The sequence below is a fragment of the Oncorhynchus keta genome, chromosome 14, assembly GCF_023373465.1.
Source record: "Oncorhynchus keta strain PuntledgeMale-10-30-2019 chromosome 14, Oket_V2, whole genome shotgun sequence".
NCBI lineage: Eukaryota > Metazoa > Chordata > Actinopteri > Salmoniformes > Salmonidae > Oncorhynchus > Oncorhynchus keta.
In genome coordinates this window covers 39,802,366-39,829,725 of record NC_068434.1, presented here as the reverse complement: position 1 = coordinate 39,829,725, position 27,360 = coordinate 39,802,366, and the positions used below count along the sequence as shown (strand labels likewise).

Genomic DNA, 27,360 nt, shown 5'->3' with positions numbered 1-27,360 from the left:
TTCTCTCGCCAAACTCCTTATCAAAATCCTTTTGAAAAAGGTATAGATTGAGTAATTTGTCCACCGTTACCAATGTGTTTGTTTTTATTCCGCACGAAAGCAAAACAAACATTTCCAAAGGTCCGAGCTAAACGTTGCCAAATTGTGATCAGTCACGTGGGTTTCCCAGACGTGTGTTCTTTTTGTTCATTAAAAAGTCGTCATTATTCTAAAACTAAAGATTAATCGCAGAGATTGTTTTGAAATATGATTAGTATTCGTAGTTTACTGACGCCTGCTGCTGCTGAAATGCGAAACAAATTATTTAAGTATGGTCCATTCATTGCGCATGCGACGGTGATGGACATCCCCTGATTTTCCGCCATCTTCGGTTGTTCAACCATTGTTCATACAAGCTAAGTGTTGGTTTGCGGTCAGCGACTGGGTTGATTTGTGCGCCTTTTTATAACAACTTCTTTAAGTCTACATGAGCATTATCCATAAGGTCACATATTTAGAAAGTGTGTGTGCATTACTCAAAATACCATAGCTCCACGGATTACTCACTCAGGGCACGACCTACAAAAACATGATGATGATGATGGACGACGAACAGCCCAAAACCCTGTAAGTAGCTAACACGGGCTAGTTAGCCATATATCAATGCAGTAACGTTAGCTAGCTACTTCAAATGGGGTATACTCCAACATTTAAAAACGTCCATGTACTCATGTCTTGTCGACTGTCACGGTGTGACCATTAACGAAAAGAAAGTTGATGGTGCAAATCAATCATGTCAGTCCATGTCTCGAGCCTTCTCACAACACATAGCTAGGTAACGTTAGCTACTAGCTCGCTCGCTAACGTTACGTTGTCTCACCAAATACATTGGTTAGCTAGATATCGTTTGAACTAGTTAGTCCATTACTTGATCATAAAAATAACGTGGTAGTGAGTTAAGTGTAGCCATGGTTCACTTGTCAATTACAGAAATTCTAGCTAGCTACTAACTGTACTGTGTTACTAGTTACATGTACCGGTTTGGCAGAGAAGCAAGCATTTACCGTATGTTATGGACCTGATTATTAATTTAATATGATGGCTAGCTAGGTGGCCTAACTAGAGAAGTGTTTCCCCTATATGCATTTAGCAGTGGTGTACTGCCGTTGCTAAATCGTGGCCGCCACTGTTATTAAAAAAAAATAAAAAAATGCATGCCTTTCTACCAGTCTCTGGGGAGGAAGATGGCCACGTCAACGACAGTCAAGAGAAGTTGCTTTCAGTTTAGTGGGAAGGCCAGAACTTGAAAAACCATGCTTCAAACACAAGTGTTAGAGAAGGTTAACTTATATAAATAACTCAGTGTACCTGTCTAGCTAGTAGTGTAGCTGAGTGCAGCCATACCACCAGACAAAGTACCCAATTGTCATACTTGAGTAACTTTCTATTAAGGTATTTATACTTTTACTCAAGTAAAAGTCACACAGTAAAATAGTATTTCAGTAAAATTCAAGTAATTTAATTTTTTACAATTTACGCATAGTCAGATATAATTTAGAAATAAAGCATTTGTGTTTAGTGACTCTGCCAGATCAGAGGCAGTAGGGGATGTTGTCTTGTTAAGTGAGTGAATTAGACAATTTTCGTATCCTGCTAAGCATGCAAAATGTAACAAGTACTTTTGGGTGTCAGAGAATGTAAGGAGTAAAACGTACATTATTTTTCTTTAGGAATGTTATGGAGTAAAAGTTGTCAAAAATGGTAAAGTGCAGATTCCTAAAGCTACTTAAGTAGTACTTTTACTTAAGTACTGTACACCACTGCATATCACCCTGAACTTTTGCTTCCCTGGACAAAGTAAACTTCCTGGAAGTTGTAACTTTCTGGTCACAAGTGCTTGTCTTTTCCCCTCTACTCCAGGTATGTAGGGAACTTGTCCAGGGATGTCACTGAGCCCCTCATCCTACAGGTTTTTACACAGATCGGCCCCTGCAAGAGCTGTAAAATGATTGTTGATGTGAGTATCCCTGGGTCCTGGACCCAAGTGAGATATTGCGATTTGTATGATTTTGATATTAGGGATGTGACACGTGTAAATGTTTAAACTGCCATTTTTTTTCTCCATTAAAATGATATGAGAAATTTATTAAATTCCATGTGAATTAACTTCTTGACGCTACCAATCCCTGTAGCGGGATAATTTTCGTCTGCAGCCGCTGAATAGCATAGCGCAACAGTCAAATAATATTACTAGAAAATATTCATATTCATGAAATCACAAGTGCAATATTTTGAAATGCAGCTTAGCCTTTTGTTAATCACCCTGTCGTCTCAGATTTTGAAATTATGCTTTGCAGCGAAAGCAATCCAAGCGTTTGTAAGTTTATCGATAGCCTAGCATAGCATTATGTACACTTAGCATCAGGAAGCTTGGTCACGAAAATCAGAAAAGCAGTCAAATTAACTGTTTACCTTTGATCTTTGGATGTTTTCACTCACGAGACTCCCAGCTACACTGCAAATGTTCCTTTTGTTCCATAAAGATTATTTTATACCCAAAATACTGACGTTTGTTTGTCGTGTTCAGAAATCCACAGGAAAGAGCGGTCACGACAACTCAGACAAATTCCTAATAGTCTTCATAATGTCCACAAACATGTCAAATGTTTTTTATAATCATTCCTCAGGTAGTTTTTAAAATATATATTCGATAATATATCGTCCAAGTGTGTAGCTTTTTCCATAACAGTGGGAGGAACAATGGCCGGTTTACTCAATTGCGCACCAACTCACTCTGAGAGCCCCCACCTCTCCACTTACGCAATGTGATCCTTCACGCTCAATTTTCAAAATAAAAGCCTGAAACTGTCTAAAGACTGACACTTTAGGGAAGCCGCATAAAAAGGATTCTGGTTGATATCCCTTTAAATGGAGGACAGGCACGCATAGGAACACAGAGGTTTCAAAATAAGAGGCTCTTCCCTCAGGCTTTTGCCTGCAATATCAGACAATGTTTTTACAGTTTTGGAAACTTTAGAGTGTTTTAAATCCTTCTCTATCAATTATATGTATATTCTAGCATCTGGTCATGAGAAATAAGAGTTTCCTTTGGAACGTTATTTTTCCAAACTTAAAATAATGCCCCCTAGCTTCAAGAGGTTAACAATGCAAGATATGGTCAGATTCCGTACCATTCCATATGACCTCTATGGAGGAAATGAAGTTATATCTACTTGACAATGGCGCTCCCCTTACTGCTGTCCCCCACCAACTCAGTAACGATTGTAGTTACCCCTTTGATGTGTATGAACACACAGGTGTGATCATTCTACAGTTGTCCCTGCAGCATATACTCAAACCAGTGTAATTAGAACATTTAATTAGATAGTTAGTTACGATTGACTTAGCAGTTAGTGTTTGAGCGGGCCATAATGTTTTTCTCACCGAAATATTTAGCACAAACAGTCTTTACAACATTATGTCCTCAATGTGAGCAGATTATTTTTGGGTGCAATGTTCAGACATTCACAGAAGTAGAAGCCGCATAACAAAATTCTCATCCAAATCTGGAAATGTAGCCCTATCTCTGAGTAGTGAGCTAACACAAGCGGTCATATTTAGCAGCTTTCGTCGAAAGTAATCTGCCGGCGGGTAGTTTGTGTGTGCCACAGTGTATGTTTTTTCTGCGTCAACCAAATTTGAGGTGATGAGTTGGGTCTGTTTTCAGTATGCATATTGAAGTGGCTACCATCAGTTACTTCCATTACCGTAGCATCGTTTTGGTCTGACAGATGTTTGTGACACCCCGAATGGATTGAATGATGTAAACAAACATTGTTCCACACATAGCCAGCAAATAGTTTAGCATTAGCTGATGATAATCAGTTCAACCTTCCCAGAAATATTTTGCTCACTTCATACTCACTGGACCGTTTATTAGGTACACCACCCCGTTCACGAAAACGGATCGCTCCTGCAGACAGTCACATGGCCATGGCTTGCCTAAAGCAGGCAGAGAGGCATTCAGTTACTGTTCAATTGAATGTTAGAATGGGGAAAAACAAGTGCCCTACGTGTGGTTTGATCGTCTGTACCAGACGCGCTGGATTCAGTATCTCAGAAATGTATGCCCTCTACTGGGCTTTTCACGAACGACAGTGTCGATACTTTACTGAGAATGGTGTGACGAACAAAACGTGGGTCCTGTGGGTGAAAACAACTTGTTGATGATCGGTTGCAGGAGAATGGCAAGAATCGTATGAGCTAACAGGTGGGCCACGAACAGACAAGGAACGGTGCAGAAAAAGCATCTCGGAACGTACAAATCGTCGATCCTTGTCACTGATAGGCTATTGCAGCAGACTACCAAATGGGGGTCTGACCCCTCACTAATGGGTGTACCTAATAAACTGACCAGTGAGTATGTGTCATTGCATTCCAATTCTTGCATAGTCTATGATTTGTCACCAGTACTTCAAAATGTGAATAAAACAGTAAATAATTAAAATATTGCCACACAAACCATTTTCTGATAGTGGTTTATTGATTCAAATGGTCTGTGCCTGTATTATGATAGTAGTGACTTGTAGCCACAGATGGTTTGTTTACGTTTCTACCTCTGTGGCTAGAAGTTTGTCCCCCTAACTACTAGTGGTCGTGTCGGGGGCAACAGTTGTTGATGACTGTAACTAAGCCTAACTCTTTCCTTAACCTTGTTCTCTTAACTTCCTACATTCATTCTCCTAACCTGCTGTGTTAGAACTAACTTGCCATATGAATAATTTTAACCATATAATGTGAACAATCAATCTGTGGAAATAAGTAATCAGTTTCAACACACTGGCAACCAATCACATCATCCCCGACACTCAACGTGGCACCATTCAGTGTTATGTAAGTACCTAGTGGGCGAAGCTGTAGCATTAGCAATGCCTTTCAAATGGAGACAACTCACAAATGTGGAAATTCAGGAGATTTGTGTCAATTCTGACAGTTATTCTGAGGTATCAGATCCTGACACTGAGGAGCTGCCCCCAACCTTGTGGCCACTGAGAACCCAGACCACTGACAAAGTCCCAGGTCCCTCTTAAGATGCTGGTAGTGAAGCCATTTCACCCCTCCTGGCCCTGCTGTTGGCGTTGAGTCCCAGTCTGGAGTGCAAAGCCCCTTGCCATCTCCCTCTGAGGCAGAGTGCTTCAAGCTGTTTCTGACAGGGACATAGTGGAGGACACCAATCGCTAGGCCATGGCGCTACAGGGGAAGAGGGAGCCACAGGGAAGGTGGACCACCTGATGGGAGAGCGAAAGATCAAACCAGACAATGTGCTTGACTATAATTGCAAAATGGGGGCACTGCATAAAGGTGGATATGATAAACAGCTTTGTGGCATGCACTCTTAAAAACCACCAATTGGTATGAGATAATTTCCATCTGATAGCAGTGTCAATCTTCAATGGCCACAGTTGACCACCAGCTAACAAGTGAGATAATTATTGAACATGTTTTTTTTTAAATCAAATAGATTTATATAGCCCTTCTTACATCAGCTGATATCTAAAAATGCTGTACAGAAACCCAGCCAAAAACCCCAAACAGCAAGCAATGCAGGTGTAGAAGCACGGTGGCTAGGAAAAACTCCCCAGAAAGGCCAAAACCTAGGATGAAACCTAGAGAGGAACCAGGCTATGAGGGGTGGCCAGTCTTCTTCTGGCTGTGCCAGGTGGAGATTATAACAGAACATGGCCAAGATGTTCAAATGTTCATAAATTACCAGCATGGTCAAATAATAATTATCATAGTAGTTGTCGAGGGTGCAACAGGTCAGCACCCCAGGAGTAAATATCAGTTGGCTTTTCATAGTGGATCATTAAGAGTATCTCTACCGCTCCTGCTGTCTCTAGAGAGTTGAAAACAGCAGGTCTGGGGCAGGTAGCACATCAGGTGAACAGGATTTCATAGCCGCAGGCAGAACAGTTGAAACTAGAGCAGCAGCACGGCCAGGTAACACGGGGGACATACAGTTCACAAATGAATCAAATGCTGTTCTGCAATTATATTTAAAATATCTCACCTTCCACTCCTCATCCTCTTTACTCCCTCTCCAAACAATATGTTGCTAGAATACAAAAGATGTCCTCATTCTTCAGGCAAGACAGATGTCAAGTTATGTTTGCAAATTATGTTCAATACTGTGTGTGGCTTCTGAAACTACAGAATAAAGAGGAATTATTAGGATACAATATCAGGATATAACAAAACTATTTTAAGTAGTGTAACTGCTATAAAAAAAATGAGTTGCATTGACAATCACAATTATGAATAATATAACCGTAAGAAACTAACCGAAGAGCTCCGCAAGGGGGCAGGGCAGAAAATCCATGCCATGGTCATAAGGCCAGGGCAGCTTCAAAGGATACAACACAAACTTCATACTTCTCTGATGCCATTAGCATTGTTTTACAGAGTTTATAGAATGATGCTAGCTACATGAGCTCAATTAAGAATAACACCATATAGGTTATGAAATTAGTACCTTATGTGTATGTGGTTATAAAGAAATGCATACAGAATACATTATGCTCGATACATACAGTGTGCTACAGAAGAAACAACAAAACGATATACATACATTTATGATAGCATAATTAGGCACTTAGCTCGGAACGCAATCATGTCAAGTTATTAGTAAGGAAAACAACAATGAAAGCAATGCAGGCACTAATCGGAAAATGCGCCAGGGGGAAAAAGTTTTGCGCTTGTTCTGACTGGAGGTGTGCAAATGTCTGCATACTTGACCTGGGGAAACACTGGGGAAGTGCTTGGGCTCTCATCGAAAAGAGAAGTTTGTCTGAGACATTACTATGAGCTGAATTTAAATTGTCCACCACAGTGAAGTGGGCTACTTCTATGTGAAGCGGAGGTTAACTGTCCCGTTGCATAACAATGTAATGATGATCATTTCGGTTCCAACCCCTGCAAAATATTTTTTTTATATATATATATATATATATATAAGTAGTCAACTGGGTGGGGTTTCCTATGGGCTATAGCCTCAATGGCACTGCCCATGGTTTTACAAATGCTATAATGGCACAGATGAGTCCTTAATCTCTATGGCTGTGTGTTTCTCAATGTTCTTAGTGGTCAGTACAAGAGGCTTCATGTCCCACTTCTCATCAATGTAATAATGACTCATTGCAATGATGTATGACAGCATGTTCAGATGTCCAACAATCTCTTCTTAACGCCACCTATGGGGTTTAAGAGCTCACGCTTTGTTCTTGCGGAGCAATCGTGATATGATTTCTTTACCCAGGCCATCATGGTTTTTCCACATTCCATGTTGTAGTCTTGTTCTAGATATGCCATCGGGTATTGAAGCCAACACCCTCAACCATTGACAATGGCTGCATTTGAACTGCAATTGAACTGCAATCATTTATATAGTCAGAGCTGTGGTATTCTCACGCCGTCCCTTATCGCACTTATTTTGTGCGAAGCTGTCTTGTCTGTTGGGGGCCTGTGTTGCTGCCAGCAACGGTTTGGCTTCCACCCTTTTCAGATGGTTAAATATTGCATCTGTACTAGCATTACTGTGCCTCTGTTCCACGTCAAAGTTTACATTTCACCACCTAAATGTATTGCCGTACAGGACATTTTTCTAACTTAACATCGGACGTGCAGAGTGCTTTATATTTGTGAGAAATAATTTGAAAGATGTATATCTAACATTACAGCATTTGTTTTTGGCTAGGGATTTTTTGTTAACTATCCCAATTTAGTTCAAATGTTCACTCTTAATCGGAAGATGTTTGGTGATGGTAACTGTCTGATAAGTACATGTGGTTGACAGACAATGCTTTGGACTCTTTGTAGCCTAACTCTTGTTGTCCTCTTACAGACTGCAGGCAATGACCCATACTGTTTTGTGGAGTTCTATGAGCACAGGCATGCTGCCGCATCACTGGCTGCCATGAATGGACGTAAAATTATGGGTAAGGTAAGCTATCGTATCTAAAGGGTGAGTTGGGATGGGTGGGTTGTTGTCGCAGAAGTTTGATCAATCAGTAGGCTTAAATTATGAGAGCATTATCTGAGTCGGGCAGCGACTATCTCACCGAAGTTGAAATTACTAATTTCTGAATTGCTTTGTAAAGTGACGATGGCTTATTTCGATTTCCCGTCCAGCAGTAAGTACATCTCCAGAATAAACGAGATTAATAGATGTGTGATCTGATTTAAAATCATGACTTAACCTACATAGTTGGTTCCAATGCTGATTACCTGACATGTCCATGTATAATGTCTGATTCCATTTCTTCAGATATGGAGTGCGCTAGGTCTGTTGTAAGGACATCAAGTGCATTCTCTCTTAGTGGTTGATTTGACTATAGCTTAGAGATTTAAAATATGTTCTTGACCGATCAGTTTTATTTTGGAAACCACTATCTTTTCAAGGGAAATGGGCCCTTTCCTTATCCAAAGGAATCCACAGTAACTGTGTATTACATTGTCCTTGGCAATAGCCAACTAAAACAATTTCTGTACCTTTTCTAGACCCACAGCTTCACAACAAATATCGGTCCTAACCTCAGCAAAAATATATTCAGTGCAAATTATGTTATCCTCAACAGGTAATGAAGGACCATTTGAAGAGTAATACAAGTTGATAATGTCACTGGTTTGTAAGTCCTTTGTTACTTGGACCTTTTATTCCGTTGTTTATGTTCCAGTTTGAGTGCTCAGGTGTTCTGTGTTCTGTTCTTTGCTCATCACTGCACTCAGAGATTCACACTGTGTTTGGTCATGGCTGGCTCATTTCTTTCACACAGCACCACACTGAGGTAGTAATACTGTATCTAAATGACATAAATGTACCCTACCTGGCTTGTTTTCTCTCTTCCCTTCTCTCTTTAGGAGGTTAAAGTCAACTGGGCCACAACACCAAGCAGTCAGAAAAAAGACACAAGCAGTAAGTGCCTAGCTACCTTCTCAGTCAGTTCCATAGGAAACCTTAGTGAGGGTTCCTCTGAGAATGTGGTCATTTTAAATGGACATTTTAGTCAATTAGCAGATGCTGTTATCCGGAGACTTCCATATCTCTATGGTGTGGAAGACCATAGAGCTGTGGTAGCCCCCCCGAAATAAAAAAACAAGCCAATTCTTGATTTCTTCAGAAAGTGCTGTGTTCAGCAAGGAGTCACAGTAGTCGTTTCTCCTGTCCTTCAACAGATCATTTCCATGTCTTTGTTGGAGACCTCAGCCCAGAAATCACCACAGATGATGTAAAAGTGGCCTTTGGTCCATTTGGGAGGATATCGTAAGTACTTAAATGTTTGTGCTCTGTCGATCTCACAAGATTAGTAAGTCACTCATGAGTTAATAATAATACATTGGATGGCTTGATATCACACATGACTCTTTAGGACATATCAGACAGTAGTTTGTTTGTATGATCACCTTACTCCTTCGTATTGAGTAAAGTGTGTTTCTCCTCAGGGATGCTCGCGTGGTCAAAGATGTGGCAACGGGAAAGTCTAAAGGCTATGGCTTTGTCTCTTTCTTCAACAAGTGGGTAAGCGTTATAGCTGGATGAAATCACTTACATAGAGGATTTAGTCATTACATTTACATTTAAGTCATTTAGCAGACGCTCTTATCCAGAGCGACTTACAAATTGGTGCATTCACCTTATGACATCCAGTGGAACAGCCACTTTACAATAGTGCATCTAAATCTTTTAAGGGGGGTTACTTTATCCTATCCTAGGTATTCCTTAAAGAGGTGGGGTTTTAGTCATAACTGAAGGGGTTCCTGTATATGTAGTCATAACATTATCCTTTGGTATTGGGTGTGTCGATGGGTCATGTGATTTACTGTAATTTCTGGACTATTTAAGCGCACCTAAATATAAGCCGCACCCACTGAATTATTAAAAAATATGTATTTTGTACATAAATAAGCCGCACATGTCTATAAGCCGCAGGTGCCTACCGGTATATTGAAACAAATGAACTTTACACAGCCTTTAAATGAAACACGGCTTGTAACAAAAAATAAATAGGCTTTAACGAAACACTGCTTGTAACAAAAATATAAAAAAATAGCAGCCTACCAAGAAAGTCATTGGTCACTATCTTCCTCCTCCTGTGCACTGAAACCACTGAAGTCATCTCCTTCAGTGTCGGAGTTGAATTGCTTCATCCGATGTTGGGTCGTTTTCATTGTCGCTCTCGTCACTTTCATCCGGAGGCAAATTCCCCACTGAGCTCATGCTGCCCTCTTCAACACGCAGCAGTCCAGCCTTTCGAAACCCGTTGATGATAGTGGATTTTTTGACAATGCTCCACGCTGTCAGGACCCACTGGCAGACTTGACCATAAGTTGCTCTTCGCATGCGGCCTGTTTTAGTGAAGGATTTCTCCCCACTCCCCACAAGCCTCCCACTGAACACGAAGCGCCACCTTAAATGCACGATTTGCACTGATGTCGAGTGGCTGCAAATACTTTGGACCATCTGCTTTTCTTCCCTCTGAAAGCTTTTGTTGTCTTTTTGCACTGAGTCAGTTCCTCACGCTGCTGTTTCCAACGTCTTATCATCGACTCATTAAGGCCAAGCTACCGTGCAGCAGCTCTATTTCCTTTTCCAACAGCCAGATCGATCGCCTTCAACTTGAAAGCTGCATCATATGCATTTCTCCGTGTCTTTGCCATGATGAGGGTGACAAAATGACTACCGTAATCAGAAAGATGGGAAGTTTGAGCGCGCTCGATTTACGCCACATTATGTGACGGTGCTCAGTTTTTTTGGTGGCATGAATCTTGTGAAAGCGGGAAAAATCCATAAATTATCCGCGTCATTGAATAAACTGCACACAAACTGCGTGGGAATAAAGTAGCGGCTTATAGTCCGGAAATTATGGTAATATCTGTTGCTACCAACAGGATGCAGAGAACGCCATTCAGCAGATGGGTGGTCAATGGCTAGGCGGCAGACAGATCAGGACCAACTGGGCCACTAGAAAGCCCCCAGCTCCTAAAACCACCTATGAAAGTGAGTCCAGACAAGATAGGCTTTCCAGCCAATTTGCCATTGAGCAGAAATGGTTGGTTTTATCTTACCACGATTTTTTTTTTTACATCTGTTTTGTCATCTAAAACTGGTTAAGTGCAGATAAAAATGGTATACATTTTATTATATTTTATGTCCCTCTGATCCTATTTTGTTGAATGGCAATGCATTTATTCACTCTAAATGCCTACACTACCCTGTTTCCAAAAGCAAACACGAAGCACCTGTCCTTTGATGAGGTTGTGAACCAGTCCAGCCCTAGTAACTGCACTGTGTACTGTGGAGGAGTCGGCACCGGTCTAACAGGTCAGTAGTCTGTTATTGAAGTGGTCACTTCCAGTGTGTGTGAGAGAAACAAACACAGGTCTTTGACATGTCTCCCTCCTATTTTCTAGAACAATTGATGAGACAGACCTTCTCCCCCTTTGGACAAATCATGGAAATCCGTGTGTTCCCAGACAAAGGATACTCTTTTGTGCGGTATGTCATGATCAAATCACTAAACAGACCTCTGACAAACATTTAGCATCCTTGAAATACACTGCTCAAAAAAATAAAGGGAACACTAAAATAACACATCCTAGATCTGAATGAATGAAATATTATTCTGAAATACTTTTTTCTTTACATAGTTTAATGTGCTCGCAACGAAATCACACAAAAATGATCAATGGAAATCAAATTTATCAACCCATGGCGGTCTGGATTTGGAGTCACACTCAAAATTAAAGTGGAAAACCACACTACAGGCTGATCCAACTTTGATAAAATGTCCTTAAAACGAGTCAAAATGAGGCTCAGTGGTGTGTGTGGCCTCCACGTGCCTGTATGACCTCCCTACAACGCCTGGGCATGCTCCTGATGAGGTGGCGGATGGTCTCCTGAGGGATCTCCTCCCAGACCTGGACTAAAGCAAGTTTTTATTTTTTTTAATTTTTTTATTTCACCTTTATTTAACCAGGTAGGCTAGTTGAGAACAAGTTCTCATTTGCAACTGCGACCTGGCCAAGATAAAGCATAGCAGTGTGAACAGACAACAGAGTTACACATGGAGTAAACAATTAACAAGTCAATAACACAGTAGAAAAAAAGGGGAGTCTATATACAATGTGTGCAAAAGGCATGAGGAGGTAGGCGAATAATTACAATATTGCAGATTAACACTGGAGTGATAAATGATCAGATGATCATGTACAGGTAGAGATATTGGTGTGCAAAAGAGCAGAAAAATAAATAAATAAAAACTGTGGGGATGAGGTAGGTGAAAATGGGTGGGCTATTTACCAATAGATTATGTACAGCTGCAGTGATCGGTTAGCTGCTCAGATAGCTGATGTTTGAAGTTGGTGAGGGAGATAAAAGTCTCCAACTTCAGCGATTTTTGCAATTCGTTCCAGTCACAGGCAGCAGAGTACTGGAACGAAAGGCGGCCGAATGAGGTGTTGGCTTTAGGGATGATCAGTGAGATACATCTGCTGGAGCGTGTGCTACGGATGGGTGTTGCCATCGTGACCAGTGAACTGAGATAAGGCGGAGCTTTACCTAGCATGGCCTTGTAGATGACCTGGAGCCAGTGGGTCTGGCGACGAATATGTAGCGAGGGCAAGCCGACTAGAGCATACAAGTCGCAGTGGTGGGTAGTATAAGGTGCTTTAGTGACAAAACGGATGGCACTGTGATAAACTGCATCCCGTTTGCTGAGTAGAGTGTTGGAAGCGATTTTGTAGATGACATCGCCAAAGTCGAGGATCGGTAGGATAGTCAGTTTTACTAGGGTAAGCTTGGCAGCGTGAGTGAAGGAGGCTTTGTTGCGAAATAGAAAGCCTTGATTTGATTTTCGATTGGAGATGTTTGATATGGGTCTGGAAGGAGAGTTTGCAGTCTAGCCAGACACCTAGGTACTTATAGCTGTCCACATATTCAAGGTCGGAACCATCCAGTGTGGTGATGCTAGTCGGGCATACGGGTGCAGGCAGCGATCGGTTGAAAAGCATGCATTTGGTTTTACTAGCGTTTAAGAGCAGTTGGAGGCCACGGAAGGAGTGTTGTATGGCATTGAAGCTCGTTTGGAGGTTAGATAGCACAGTGTCCAATGACGGGCCGAAAGTATATAGAATGGTGTCGTCTGCGTAGAGGTGGATCAGGGAATCGCCCGCAGCAAGACCAACATCATTGATATATACAGAGAAAAGAGTCGGCCCGAGAATTGAACCCTGTGGCACCCCCATAGAGACTGCCAGAGGACCGGACAGCATGCCCTCCGATTTGACACACTGAACTCTGTCTGCAAAGTAATTGGTGAACCAGGCAAGGCAGTCATCCGAAAAACCGAGGCTACTGAGTCTGCCAATAAGAATCTGGTGATTGACAGAGTCGAAAGCCTTGGCAAGGTCGATGAAGACGGCTGCACAGTACTGTCTTTTATCGATGGCGGTTATGATGTCGTTTAGTACCTTGAGTGTGGCTGAGGTGCACCCGTGACCGGCTCGGAAACCAGATTGCATCGCGGAGACGGTACGGTGGGATTCGAGATGGTCAGTGACCTGTTTGTTGACTTGGCTTTCGAAGACCTTAGATAGGCAGGGCAGAATGGATATAGGTCTGTAACAGTTTGGGTCCAGGGTGTCTCCCCCTTTGAAGAGGGGGATGACTGCGGCAGCTTTCCAATCCTTGGGGATCTCAGACGATATGAGAGGTTGAACAGGCTGGTAATAGGGGTTGCGACAATGGCGGCGGATAGTTTCAGAAATGGAGGGTCCAGATTGTCGAGCCCAGCTGAGACATGTGAGTGAGACATGATGTCCCAGATGTGCTCAATTGGATTCAGGTCTGGGGAACCGGCGGGCCAGTCCATAGCATCAATGCCTTCCTCTTGCAGGAACTGCTGACACACTCCAGCCACATGAGATCTAGCATTGTCTTGCATTAGGAGGAACCCAGGGCCAACCGCACCAGCATATGGTCTCACAAGGGGTCTGAGGATCTCATCTCGGTACCTAATGGTAGTCAGGCGAGCACATGGAGGGCTGTGCTGCCCCCCAAAGAAATGCCACCCCACACCATGACTGACCCACCGCCAAACCGGTCATGCTGGAGGATGTTGCAGGTAGCAGAACGTTCTCCACGGCGTCTCCAGACTCTGTCACGTCTGTCACACGTGCTCAGTGTGAACCTGCTTTCATCTGTGAAGAGCACAGGGCGCCAGTGGCGAATTTGCCAATCTTGGTGTTCTCTGGCAAATGCCAAACGTCCTGCACGGTGTTGGGCTAGAAGCACAACCCCCACCTGTGGATGTCGGGCCTTCATAACACCCTCATGGAGTCTGTTTCTGACCGTTTGAGCAGACACGTGCACATTTGTGGCCTGCTGGAGTACATTTTGCAGGGCTCTGGCAGTGCTCCTCCTGCTCCTCCTTGCACAAAGGCAGAGGTAGCGGTCCTGCTGCTGGGTTGTTTCTCTCCTACGGCTTCCTCCACATCTCCTGATGTACTGGCCTGTCTCCTGGTAGCGCCTCCATGCTCTGGACACTACGCTGACAGACACAGAAACCTTCTTGCCACAGCTCGCATTGATGTGCCATCCTGGATGAGCTGCACTAGCTGAGCCACTTGTGTGGGTTGTCTCATGCTACCACTAGAGTGAAAGCACCGCCAGCATTCAAAAGTGACCGAAACATCAACCAGGAAGCATAAGAACTGAGAAGTGGTCTGTGGTCACCACCTGCAGAACCACTCCTTTATTGGGGGTGTCTTGCTAATTGCCTAGAATTTCCACCTGTTGTCTATTCAGTTTGCACAACAGCATGTGAAATTTATTGTCAATCAGTGTTGCTTCCTAAGTGGACAGTTTGATTTTACAGAAGTGTGATTGACTTGGCGTTACATTGTGTTGTTTAAGTGTTCCCTTTGTTTTTTTGAGCAGTGTATAATTTCCGCATATGTTTCTCAGTACCTTGCAATCAGTATTTTTTACGTCTCTCCTTTGTGCAGGTTTACCTCTCATGAGGGAGCAGCCCATGCCATTGTGTCTGTGAATGGGACTTCGATAGAGGGCCATATGGTGAAGTGTTATTGGGGTAAAGAGACCACAGACATGATGAGTCCTATGCAGCAGGTGCAACAAGTTCCCCAGGTATGAAACCACAGCCAGAGGCTTCCCCCTCATCGACACCACTTAAACACGCACTCTTACACTGTTGTCATCTCTCCCCTACGACAGAACAAAGTGGGCTTTGCGGCCCAGCCCTACGGCCAGTATGCCCAGTGGTATGGCAATGCCCAGCAGATTGGCCAGTACGTCCCCAACGGGTGGCAGGTACCCACCTATGGGGTTTACGGCCAGGCCCAGGCCTGGAACCAGCAGGGTTTTAAGTAAGTACATAAGGACATCAGCAGGGCTCCCTTCTCTTCCAGCAACCAGGGCTGCAGCTGAGTGTTTTGAGTTTCCTTGGGCTTCCCAAGGGCAGCTAGGCTCTTGCTCAGTTGCCTGCAGCTTTGGCCAGGAGAAGGAGCCATAATGTCCTTCAACCTCCCCTCTCCACCGTATCCAGCTTACAAGGACAATGACAAAACACACAAAACATATATAGATAACAACATCATTTTCATCCATTTTTAATTATTATTTTTTTTTAAATAAAATGAGCACGAATGAATGCCCTTTTTGGCCTTTCAAATTGGCCCCAGTTCTGGGTCGAATTGGACTAGTCCCTGATATGAGTGTCTACTCAATGAACTAAATAGTCCCAGACAGTGAGTAAAGTGGGATTGTTGAAACACAAACGGGACCTCCTGCCCTCTGAAGCTTCTCCCAGTGCAGAGGGATACATAATTTTATTGTGCACGTGTTACATCCACTTTATTCATTTTTTTGTTGTGCCATGTCATCTTTTGTTACTTCATGCATATTTTTTGTTTAGTTGCTGTATGAACTTTCATTTGCCATCCAAATTTGAATATAATTTTTTCTCCTGAAGAGTTTTACATTGCTACTTGAAATGGGGTGTTGTATGAATTTGTTTAGATTATAGCTACATTTGAAATATCACGAGTCATTTTCTTGTCTCAAATTGATAATGAGGTTTGAGTGCTGCATAAGACAATAAATCCTGTTTTAACTGCTTGTATAGCAACAGAAACAGAGTATATCACAGCAGTTATGTAATATGATTGTTTTGTTCACTTGTTTAAAAAAAATCTAATCTAATGAACCAAAGAATGCAGTAACTTGGAATCATTTGTTAAAAGTTTTAGTTTTGGAAATAGATGTCCTTGTATAGAAATTGCAAGTATATATTGCCTTCATGAAGTATTCATATCCCTTGACTTATTCCACGTTGTGTTACAGCCTGAATTCAAAATGGAATACGCTTTTTCTCTCAACCATCTACACACAATACCCCATAATGTTTGTGCTCATTTAAAAATTTTAAAAATAAAGCTAATTCATTGAAATACAAATCTAATTTACATAAGTGTTCACACCCCTGAGTCTATACTTTGTAGAAACACCTTTGCCATCAATTACAGCTGAGTTGTCTTGTGCAAAGGTGAAAAACATACCCGTCTGGATTTGGGAATTTTTTTCCCCCATTCCTTGCAGATTTTCTCAAGCGCTTAAGTTAGATGGGGAGCTTCGGTGAACAGCAATCGTCAAGTCATTCAACAGATTTTCAATGGGATTCAAGTCTGAGCTTTTGCTGGGCAACTCCATAACATTCTTGTTCTGAAGCCATTCCAGAGTTGCTTTGGCTATATGCTTAGGGTCATTGTCCTGTTGGAACATACATTTTCGCCACAGTTAAAAGTTGTTTGCACTCTGAAGCGGGTTCTCATTGACGATTTGTCTGTATTTGGCTCCATTAATTGTTCCCTCTATCCTTTCCAGTTGATGTTCCCTCCCCCAGAACTGATGCACAGAAAAAACATCTGCCTGCGCAAAAAAGCACTAGATTAAACTTCACTCAACTTTATGGAGTTTTCCCTGTTAACACTCAACATTTCCCTTTACTGTGGGAATTGTGATCGAATCAACGCTATTAGCCACTGTCAATGCAACATCCTGTTGTTTGCCGAAAGCAATGGAGTAGGATTCTATTGCATTGACAGGCACAACTCAGGCCTGTAATCTACACAGATCGCTGCGCCATAACCAATCAGCTGCAGTAGGGCTATATGAAAATAGATCATTGCCATATATGGATCTGTGCCTTTCTATTGGAACTGAACTGTTAACAGAATGAGCGGTCGTGAGTAAATGCCCTTTTTTGAGATCAAAGCGAGAGCTACATGTAGACGGCCAACTCTAGCCAGAGTCTGTTTTTTCCAATTTCCCAATAATGGAGACCACTGTGCTCTTGGAAACTTTCAACACTGTAGAGATTGCTTTATACCCTTCCCCAGATATATGCCTCATCACAATTATATATATTTGGAGTGCCATAGCAAAGGGGTGTGAATACTTATGTAAATGCAATATTTTCTATACATTTGCAAAAAATTCTAAAAACATGTTTTCAACTTGTCATTGTTGTGTGTAGATGGGTAAAAAAGTTATCAATTTAATTAATTTTTACTTCGGGTTGTAACAACGAAATAAATCAAGGGATGTGAATATTTTACAAAGGCACTGTACTTACATTTTATTTGTATGTAAATGTCTGATTTGAGAGCCCATGAAAATATTGATGATATAGTAGACTACCTAGAACAATAGTTGAAGTTTAATCCTAAAATAAATCTCAGCCTGAGCTACATGTTCTCCTACTTGTTACTATATTGAGCTTATCTGTGACTGTTTTCAATACACAATGTGCTGACTGACCAAATGTTAACTTTTCCATTCAGGTATTTGTTGCATAATGGATGTTGCTAAAGATTTGACTAGGAATAACAAAGTCATGAATGGGTTTTAGGCATGAAATGTTTCCCTTTGTAGTGGTACAGGATTCAGGGAAAAAGTGTGAAATTGAACTCCACGGCCAAATTTAAATGCAGCTGGTCCTGCTTCAGCCGCACTCTGCAACATTGACTAATTTCAGCAGCTTTGTTTGATGCGAGGAGTCAAAAGATATATTTATTTGAAGTAAATCTCCACCGCAGTGGATTCTGACTAATTTTATACACTGAGCCTGTGCTCTGTCTGCATACCCACTCCCACAAGTACCATATCTTTGCCCTGTTACCATTTTCAATTCCTACCATATTCTCTGATGTCTTAGATTTTGGTTTATCCTCTGACACACCCTGACCTTTGTTCTCTCATCCTCTCCTCAGCTGGCTCTTGCTCAGTTTGGTGTGTTCTCTGGTTGTGTCCCAAATGGCACCATATCCCCTATATAAGTCCACAACATTTTACTGTTTCCCTGGACAAAAGTTATGCACTATAAAGGGAATAGGGTACCATTTGAGACGAAGCCTCCGTCTTGCCCCTGTCGCCTTCTCTTTTCTAACCTGCTGGCATTTTCTCTCTTTCCCGTTTTGCAGTCACTTACCGGCCAGTGCTGGGTGGACAGGTGTGAGTGCCCTCAGTAACGGTGGGGTTATGGAAGCTACACAGGGATTGAATGGGAGTATGTTAGCAAACCAGGCCGGTATGGGAGCCACTGGATACCCCACACACTGATAGGGGGATAGTCAACTCTTTACTGGCTACTGGAGCATCACTGGGATCTGTGTTATATCCCATCCACTTGAGGCAGACTAAGACTTTGGTACATGGAATTTGAAGTGGAAGTTGACCTCTACTAAAGCCAATGAAACTGATTTCATGGGAGGTTAAGGGGAGCCATGGAGAACTGGAATAAACTACACAGGTATTATGCTACCCTTGTGTTAGACAGACTACATGGGCAGGATGGTACCATTTTAAGTGAACTGTAAATGTAATAATTGTTAAGGAGACACTTGGATTTGTGCATATGTTGATTTGTTTAGTGTCTCGAACTGCTACCATTTTCATAAGGACTCTTGAACAGTCAACATAATGTGGTTGTGATTTATTTTTATTTTTTAAGATGAATAATCCATTTTGAGTTTGATGCAATGAATCATGTAAAAAGTAATGGAAGTAATCAATTTTTTTATTATTTTTTATTATTTTGATTTCAATTAAACCAATTGCAGGGATAGATGCCACTGCTTTTTTTCTGTAAGGGCAGACACATTGCACAGTATTCTATTTTTTATTATTCCAAGAGGATTACTTTTTGCATTCAATTTTTCCCCTGTATTTCGTTTGGGAGGCCTCAACTTGCTTCATGTGTAAATAACCATACATATATTTCAAACTGTATAAAGGAAAATGAAAATGTTCACAATGGGAGTTTGGTGCTTTTTGTTTTGATAACTTAAGAAATTCAACATTGTTAGCAACACTATCAAGTGCATACCCATGGTAACTGGCACAGTGATGCATGGACTTCTGGGAAGGGAAAGGGGCATTGCTATGCAGTGCACAAATTCACTCAATTTTGACTTTGAATACTAATTCTGTACATAAATGGAGTTTTCTGCCATTTTCTATGAAGTAAGATCAATATTTTTTATGGAAAAACCTGAACCAGAAATGCTAATCAGAAATGTGAACTTAGACATGTTTTAATACCAGGCCCATTGTGTTGCCTTAGAATTGAACGGACACAATATCATTCAGATTAGGCAGTGTCTACAGACAATTTCTGACCTTTTTAGTTTTGAAAAGTGTTCTCCTCTGGGGGTTTGGTAATGTTTCTGCTACTATATTTGTTCTTGCTTTGTCCAATTAAAATGCTGATGTGCATAATAAACAATTTTCTGTGTCCATTGGGATTCATTGATGATTGGAAAATATTTCTACACTTTATCTTAATAAAATGTGATTTTAAACCGAACCTTAGCCACACTGCTAACCTTATGACTAACCGAACCCTAAATGAAGACAACGGCTCATTTTTGTTTAAATACATTTAGGATATAGCGACACTTTGTAAATGGCTTTGTAAATTACTGATGAATATACAAACACCGACACACGCGACACCTATCGAATATAACCAGTGTCAGTAAACGTCAGCAAATAAAATGTTATTAAATTGTTGCCAACAGCAAAGTTACATGGTAATAGCCTAACCAGCTCTGTCTGCTATGGCGAGCAAAATAGTGAGTTCTCTCATCCGATCAACCATACTCCTTGGCAGAGCGTCCAGTGTGCGCTCCGAGAGCGAAACGCCCTGAATGTACGAACGGACAATCTGACCAATTCTGAATTTACGAACGCCCAGAGCGCAATCCAGAGTGAATTTACGAACACACCCTTTGTGGCCATGGTAAATCGTGAAACCAAGATGGTGCGCGAGAGATTTTGGGCGACATTGTGCTAATGTTCTCTTATCTCAATACAGTTTTCACTTACCCAAAACTAAAATATGTTATGTGAAATAACTCGTCGTTCTTGCTCTCCTAAACTTTGGCAGAGTGGACTACATTTTGTAGACTACCCTGTCAAAGGTTTGGAGCGCAAAGAACGAGTTATTTCACACACGCACTTCACAATGTAAGCGTATGCTAGAACACGCCAATAGGATCTCACTAGCTCCTGCTTGGCTCTGCCCACCACGTTACTTGTTCTGCCCTCTATGATTAATTTTTGGTTGTACTGTCCACCAATCATCATCCGGAACCCTTGTTTTATGAACCACGCCCACCGATCCTCGCGCGCTGATTTGATGAAGACGAGCCTTGCCTTTCAGGTAGCTAGCTATCTGATGATAATCACAAATGGAATTACAATTCTTGTCAATGTAGGGTTATCAGAGTTTGTAGCTAAATACTTCATATCTTGTAGTGATGTGGGACCTTAAAATGAGTCTTTTAGCCACATAATCTTATTCGAGCTAGCTAAATGAGCTATTTCTGTATAATAGCCAGCTAACTATCGTTAGCTAACTAGCTAACGTTTTTAGCCTACAGTAACGTTAGTTAGCCATTATGTCGTTCACAAAACCATACAAATTGGCATCTGCTGATTAGGGAATTTACTGACACTTGAATGTAATGTAATGGTTTATTTTCTTTACCAATGATATGCCATCATAGGGATACCACAATGTAACTGACAGCTAGCTAGTAGATGGAACAACCATTCAATCCACTAAAACACAGGCCAAGTTAGACTAACACATTTTTCTTGGCCTCAAAAGGAAATGTAAAACTGATGGTGACTGCCTCCAATTACACCAACACCACCCCGCCCACCTTTGCTCCACACATTTATTGGCACATCCCCATGGCCATGAAGATCCCCCACACTTACCCTCCCATTTCCCACACCCACTGCCTCTACCGGGGGCACAGGCTGTGGTGGGCCTTCCTCCTCTCCTCCCTCTCTGTCTTCCTGGCGGGGCTGCTGGCCCTGCTGCTCTGGAATGTTGCTCACAGAGGGTTCAATAGCATTGGGATTTTCAGACCCCGACGACAGCGCTGGGCACACAGACAGGTGAGGGGAGAAGGTAGAAAGATAAGATGGAGAGAGAGTAGGGGGTGACAAAGGGAGAGTTATGTAAGCCTACACCTACAGTGTGACCACATGTCAATCTGGTGTGTACTGTGCCGGCCTATGAACAGGTAGAGAGAGTCTTGTTATTGTGATGTTGCAGAGCATTAGTGTGCAGACAGATTTCAATCTGAGGAATGCCTTGAAGGAATGGGCGTTCTCTGTGATATCGGCTCAACATCTGCCTGGCAAAGTCCTAGTAAGTCACAAGACATGCAGGAAGAGTACTCTTGTGTTTTTCTTCTTCAGTCCCGCTATTGTATTTCTCACACTTTCCTTCCTCAACAGATGGTGCTGATATTCTGTTTCAACATCGGCTCCATCGTGACCTATATCACCCTCTCTACTGAGTGAGTTGCATCATGATACCATGGTGATGGGATCAAAACAAAGTTTTGTTTGTTCACAAGAAAGGTCCAAGACAAAGAGCCAGAGGGAAACTAAAATGTCTTCTCCCGCTCCTCTCAGCCCAGTAGAGTCCTGCATGAAAGAATACAGCATAGCTTTCCTCATTGATTTGAGCTTCAACATCTGCCACCTTCTGTATTTTGGGCTCAGGGTGAGGCATTTAGCTAATAGGACACATACAAAATAATGTCACACATTTTGGGTTTAGACAAAGCACTGTGCATTACTCTGTCTTTCCTGTGTGTCATTGTTCACCAGTTTTTGGCGGCCCAGGATAAGCTGATGGTTTGGGTTGACTTGAGATCCCTGGTGGATTTTTTCACCATTGCTCCTTCCTTTGTTACCCTGTTTTCCCGTCGATCCTGGCTGGGTAAGACACTCATACATGGGTCATTCCACAAAGAGTGCCTTTTGCGCCTCTGATATTTTAACTATAAATTGTATTTAACCAATATTGCATTTTGAAAGCCTGTTACTGTATATTAAATTAAGTGCCCTTTAAAATAGACCACATGGAGAATTCAATTAATCCAGATTGTTTTATATGAATAAAGACCAGAGGAGGCTGGTGGGATGAGCTATATGAGGACAGGGTGCATTGTAATGGCTGGAAAGGAATAATGGAATAGAATCAAACATATTGTTTCTCTATGTTTGATACATTTCCATTATTCCATTCCAGCCATCACCATTAGCTTTTCCTCCTATAGCTCCTCCCACCAGCCTCCTCTGACATACTTGCTAGTGCCAAAATTCAGCATTTTGACCATTCCCGCTGTGCGCCCTCTGTCACTTCTAGGAAGATTCTAACCCACTTAACCCCAACATTTCTCCCAAGTTTCACCGCCGTAAAGCCCTAGTTGTTTTGTTTGCTTTGACAAAGTCATTTCTGAAGATTATTATTTATTTAATGTCATTAGTGATTAATTTACGTTGGCCCCTCATTTTAAGGTCAACCCTGTTACATGAACTGAACTCTCATTTTAATTTGGTGAAATAATTCCTTTTAGAATATTTTTATCAAAAGAAACATTGAACATATAATAGTCAAAACATTGTGTAAAAGCAGGTGAGCTGGTTCTACTCTTTTTGGCCAATTTGTGGTAAAATAATGAGTTGGTCGAGGATAACATGTCAATCCAGTTACCCATAGGCTAGATTTATTGTGAAGCTTGCATTCAATTTCCACTCCCTGTTGCACACAACAAGCTTCCATTCGCCCTGTCACAATGGGATTTATGGCTGATTAAAGATGACATCGTCAACCGGTTACAGTCAACCCTGTAACTTTATTTGGCACTTACTATACTATTTAAATTTAACCTCTTGAGATGGGAAAACTTGTTGAATATAGGCATTATGACAAAATGTTAAAATTAGGTGAAATCAAAAGTACTTTTTTTTTTAAACCAAGTTACACTTCTCTAAAGGCACCGAATTGGTGGAATCGACCCACATACAGTTGGCCTACACACTTATACGCCATCAAAATGATGGGTAATTTAAACCAACATGGGATGGGATGTTCAAAATCTCTCCCAATATTGGTTTTAATAACCATTATAAGTTTTTCATTATTATTATTATTATTATTATTGTATTTTTTCTTCTTCAAACTGAGTGTTGCAATATTTTGGTAACTTTCCTAAACGTTAGTGTTGCTTAGTGTTGCAAAATTTTGGTAACTTTCCTACAATTCCCAGGTTTTCAAGAAACACCAATTGGAAGATTTACAGTAATTTACTGGAATTTTGCAACCCTGTAAGCTAATGCCTTATTTTGTATATCTGGCCCAGGTCTGAGGTTCATCAGAGCTCTGCACATACTGGAGTTACCAGTCGTTCTGCAGATTCTCAACGTCTTCAACAGCAACAGGTAACACAGCAACACATACGGTACATCTACATCAAGTTTCAAGTTTAAATGTCACATGCACAAGTACAGTGAAATGTCTTTCTTGCAAGCTCTAACCCCAACAATGCAGTAATCAATAACAATGTAATACTAAAAATAAGATATAACAAAAACACACACAATCTATAAATAAGAAGAAAATTATAAAGTAAGTAAGAGTACTATATACAGGGTCCGTTCCAGTACCATATTTACAATGTGCAATTTCCATTAAATGTGCATCAAATAGAGGCCGGAACAGGGATGAAAAGTAGGATGAGGATTCCATTGACTTTCACATTTTCAGCATGTATGAGATACAAGCAATGTGACTTGTTTTAAATGCATGTCTGCCTGTTAATACAATTGAACTTTCTCACTCTCTCACACGTTCTCTCACTCACATTCTCTCAGTCCCACTCACATTTTCTGTCACTCTGTATTTCCAGCACCACTCTGAAACTCTCCCGCCTGGTTGCCATCCTAACAGGCACACTGCTGACCTCAGCTGGTTTCATCCACCTGGTGTGTTTGTGTCATTTCCATTCATGTCTTGGTTCGCTCCACACTCTTTACATTCATAGAGAAATAAGGAAACCATTTTGATAGACAGTTGAGGCACTATTGCACTAATGTTGTAAATGTGTGTTAATGAGTAATTCAACTAATACTAAAATGAGTAATTCTGCTAACTTTAAAGCTGGAATTCATAGCGGTGAAACTGCAATGTCTGTTTGCGATATTATAACAACAAAGACAATACTTCAACAAAAAAAATGATGTTGGACATCATTGAACGCGCGATAGAATAGTAGAGTGTGTACTCAGATTATTATTTTTTTACCACAATGCTGGATGCTCATCTCCTCTGTTTCATAAACAAAACAATAACAAAAGGCCTGGGGCGACCAGTGGCACTGTTTCACCTTATGCAGATCTCAACTTTAACCACTCTCTCTCATGAGACCTGGTCTTGCTGCAGCTGGAGAACTCAGGTGACCCCTGGCTGGACTTCTCCAACCCCCAACCTCTCCACTACTTTGAGTGTGTTTACTTCCTGGTTGTTACCATGTCAACGGTGGGCTATGGTGACGTGGAGTTGAGGACGACCCTGGGACGCCTCTTCGTCATCATCTTCATCTTTATTGGACTGGTACATCTCATAAGACCGTATTGACTCCCCCCATACAATGTAAAGAGTATTTCAGCATAGGAAAGTGCTATGGAAATCCAATCCATGAAAGCTTCTGTCTGCTTCCCGAATGGCACCCAATCCCCCCTATATCAGGGATGCGGTCCGTGGCCCCCCATTTTGTAGGCCTGTGGATACATTTCCGAAAATAAACAAATTAGCCCATGTCAGCTAACATTTTGGGGATTTTAGGGCACCCAAAAGGCTAGGACTGGCTCTGACTGCATATCTGGGTATGAATGTGGGTATGCAGACCCGCAAACTACAGATTTCTTTCAAAGTTGCCCATCCCTGCCTTATATAGTGCACTACTTTTGAACAGGGCCCATAGGGTTCTGGTCAAAAGTAGTGCACTTCATAGGGAATATGGTGCCATTTGGGATGCTGTCAGTGGTCCATTGTGGATGTGATTTAGATACACATCATGTCTCTCTCTTTCTCTCTCAGGGTCTGTTTGCCAACTTTGTCCCAGAGGTGGTTCAGATCATCATCAACAGGAAGAGGTTTGATGGAAGCTTCACGGGTGTCTCAGGCAAGACGTGAGTCATCTTACTACAGTTTATCGGAGATGACCAAAATAAAACAGCTGGTGTAGTAGCAGCTACAAGGTACATTCTTATGTCACACAACATGATAATATACACTGTACCTAAACAAAAACGACTAAATCCTCAGTATATCTGATATAATGCTTCTTAGAACGAGAGAAAGACTATAACATTCTATCTCCACCCAACCATGTTAATGTGTGTGTGTGTGTGTGTGTGTGTGTGTGTGTGTGTGTGTGTGTGCATGCGCTAGCCATGTGGTGGTGTGTGGTCACATCACTCTGAGCAGCGCCTCTGCCTTCATGAAAGATTTTCTACACGAGGACAGGGGAGAGGTCGACGTCAAGGTGCTCTTCCTGGGAAAGTGAGTCACAGCGTTACCTTTGAGCCCAACCTGGGCCCTCGTCAAATGTTGTGCACTACATAGAGATTAGGGTCCCGTTTCAGACACTGCTATCTCTGCCTTTGCCAGCTTCCGTCCTAACCAGGAGCTGGAGGCTTTCTTCCTGAGGTGGTTCCTGAAGGTCACCTTCTACCAGGGCTCAGTGATGCAGAGGAGAGACATGGAGAGAGTTAAGGTACTGGAGCCAAGTACACACTCAGTTTGGATAAAGGACATACAACACATTTGACACAACTGTTTTGATACAAGTTAGTCTGCACACAAATATTATAACACACACCAATTGTGGGGACACCACACAATGGTTTTGTAATCATTTTTGTCCAGACAAACTCTTCGACTTAACTGAGCGTGCTACTGAACATACTACCATCTAGCAGTCGGATGCTAACATTAGCATTTGTACTCCGAGCCAACTGTACACAGTTGTGGAATCTAGAGCAAGAAGCTAGCTTGTTCCTCCTGGAGCTACTGTCGGCTCTTAGATCTCCGGAAGGTAACACGTCACCACAGTGGCTAGAAGTTACTGGCTAGCCTCTGCTTACCACGTACAACTAGGCCGCCAACACAGAGGTGGAGACACGTACACTGGGAAGGGTACAGGAGGGACACAGGGATGCAGAGTAATGATGGTTTAGTGACTGTGGTACATGGTAACACTGGCTTGATGCTATCCTCTGTGTGTAGATGCATAAAGCAGGAGCTTGCCTGATCATCTGTGACAGGTTCACCTCAGACCAGCATAAGGAGGACGCTGCCAATCTCATGAGGTAGGGAGGGCTCAGGTGCATGCACACATAGCTAGACAGGCACACGCGCCCGCGCACACACACGTTCACCTGCTCTCTACCTTGTTATCCTTTCTGACACACAGCTAAAGATAAATAATAAGATAAAACAACATGTTTTAAGAGTGTGTTTGTCCTCTGTCAGGGTGATCTCCATCAAACAGTATTGTCCCAACACCAGGATTATAGTTCAGATGTTGAAGCACAACAGTAAGGTAGGCTGCCTGTCCCCGATGCCTATATACATCTTACAAACAAGTATGGCTACTGTTGCTAGATGATGTGTTTGTGTGTGTGTTTGTGTATGTGTGCTCCCAAGGCGTTCCTGCAGAACGTGCCTAACTGGGACTGGAGTCGAGGTGATGCAGTAATCTGCCTGGCAGAGCTCAAACTGGGTTTCATGTCTCAGAGCTGCCTGGTGCCTGGCCTCTCCACGCTGTTGACCAACCTGTTCACCATGCAGAGTGAGATCGAGGTATGTCAACAATAAAGTGCACTATTCGGATCCCTTACTAAGTATTTGAATGTATTTTTGAAAGCAGGGTGGG

The 27,360-nt window shown here is 42.0% G+C and overlaps 2 protein-coding genes across 6 annotated transcripts in view; both read left to right on the top strand.

Moving 5' to 3' along the window:
* The first annotated feature begins 194 nt into the window (after positions 1-194).
* LOC118393402 (cytotoxic granule associated RNA binding protein TIA1-like) lies at positions 195-19,849 on the top strand. The gene is made up of 12 exons (XM_035786044.2): positions 195-606; positions 1,900-1,996; positions 7,880-7,978; positions 8,896-8,950; positions 9,211-9,298; positions 9,478-9,553; positions 10,924-11,032; positions 11,261-11,356; positions 11,446-11,530; positions 15,040-15,181; positions 15,269-15,420; positions 18,535-19,849. Exons 1-12 carry the CDS (start codon positions 569-571, stop codon positions 18,671-18,673), a joined length of 1,176 nt encoding a protein of 391 aa, XP_035641937.1. The 5' UTR covers positions 195-568; the 3' UTR covers positions 18,674-19,849.
* Positions 19,850-20,799: 950 nt separating this feature from the next.
* The window catches only part of LOC118393401 (calcium-activated potassium channel subunit alpha-1-like), a 19,262-nt gene continuing 12,701 nt past the window's right edge, over positions 20,800-27,360 (top strand). For 2 of the 5 annotated variants that reach the window (XM_035786042.2, XM_035786040.2), the window contains exons 1-14: positions 20,813-21,523; positions 21,684-21,779; positions 21,869-21,930; positions 22,049-22,139; positions 22,247-22,358; positions 23,785-23,863; positions 24,331-24,406; positions 24,864-25,034; positions 25,521-25,612; positions 25,875-25,985; positions 26,094-26,199; positions 26,712-26,794; positions 26,958-27,027; positions 27,132-27,287. In XM_035786042.2, coding sequence (XP_035641935.1) covers positions 21,242-21,523; positions 21,684-21,779; positions 21,869-21,930; positions 22,049-22,139; positions 22,247-22,358; positions 23,785-23,863; positions 24,331-24,406; positions 24,864-25,034; positions 25,521-25,612; positions 25,875-25,985; positions 26,094-26,199; positions 26,712-26,794; positions 26,958-27,027; positions 27,132-27,287 — 1,587 coding nt within the window. In that variant the 5' untranslated portion in view covers positions 20,813-21,241. Of the gene's footprint in view, positions 21,524-21,683; positions 21,780-21,868; positions 21,931-22,048; positions 22,140-22,246; positions 22,359-23,784; positions 23,864-24,330; positions 24,407-24,863; positions 25,035-25,520; positions 25,613-25,874; positions 25,986-26,093; positions 26,200-26,711; positions 26,795-26,957; positions 27,028-27,131; positions 27,288-27,360 lie in introns of all 5 variants that reach the window. The other 3 variants (XM_052461756.1, XM_035786043.2, XM_035786041.1) reach the window with 3 other exon arrangements.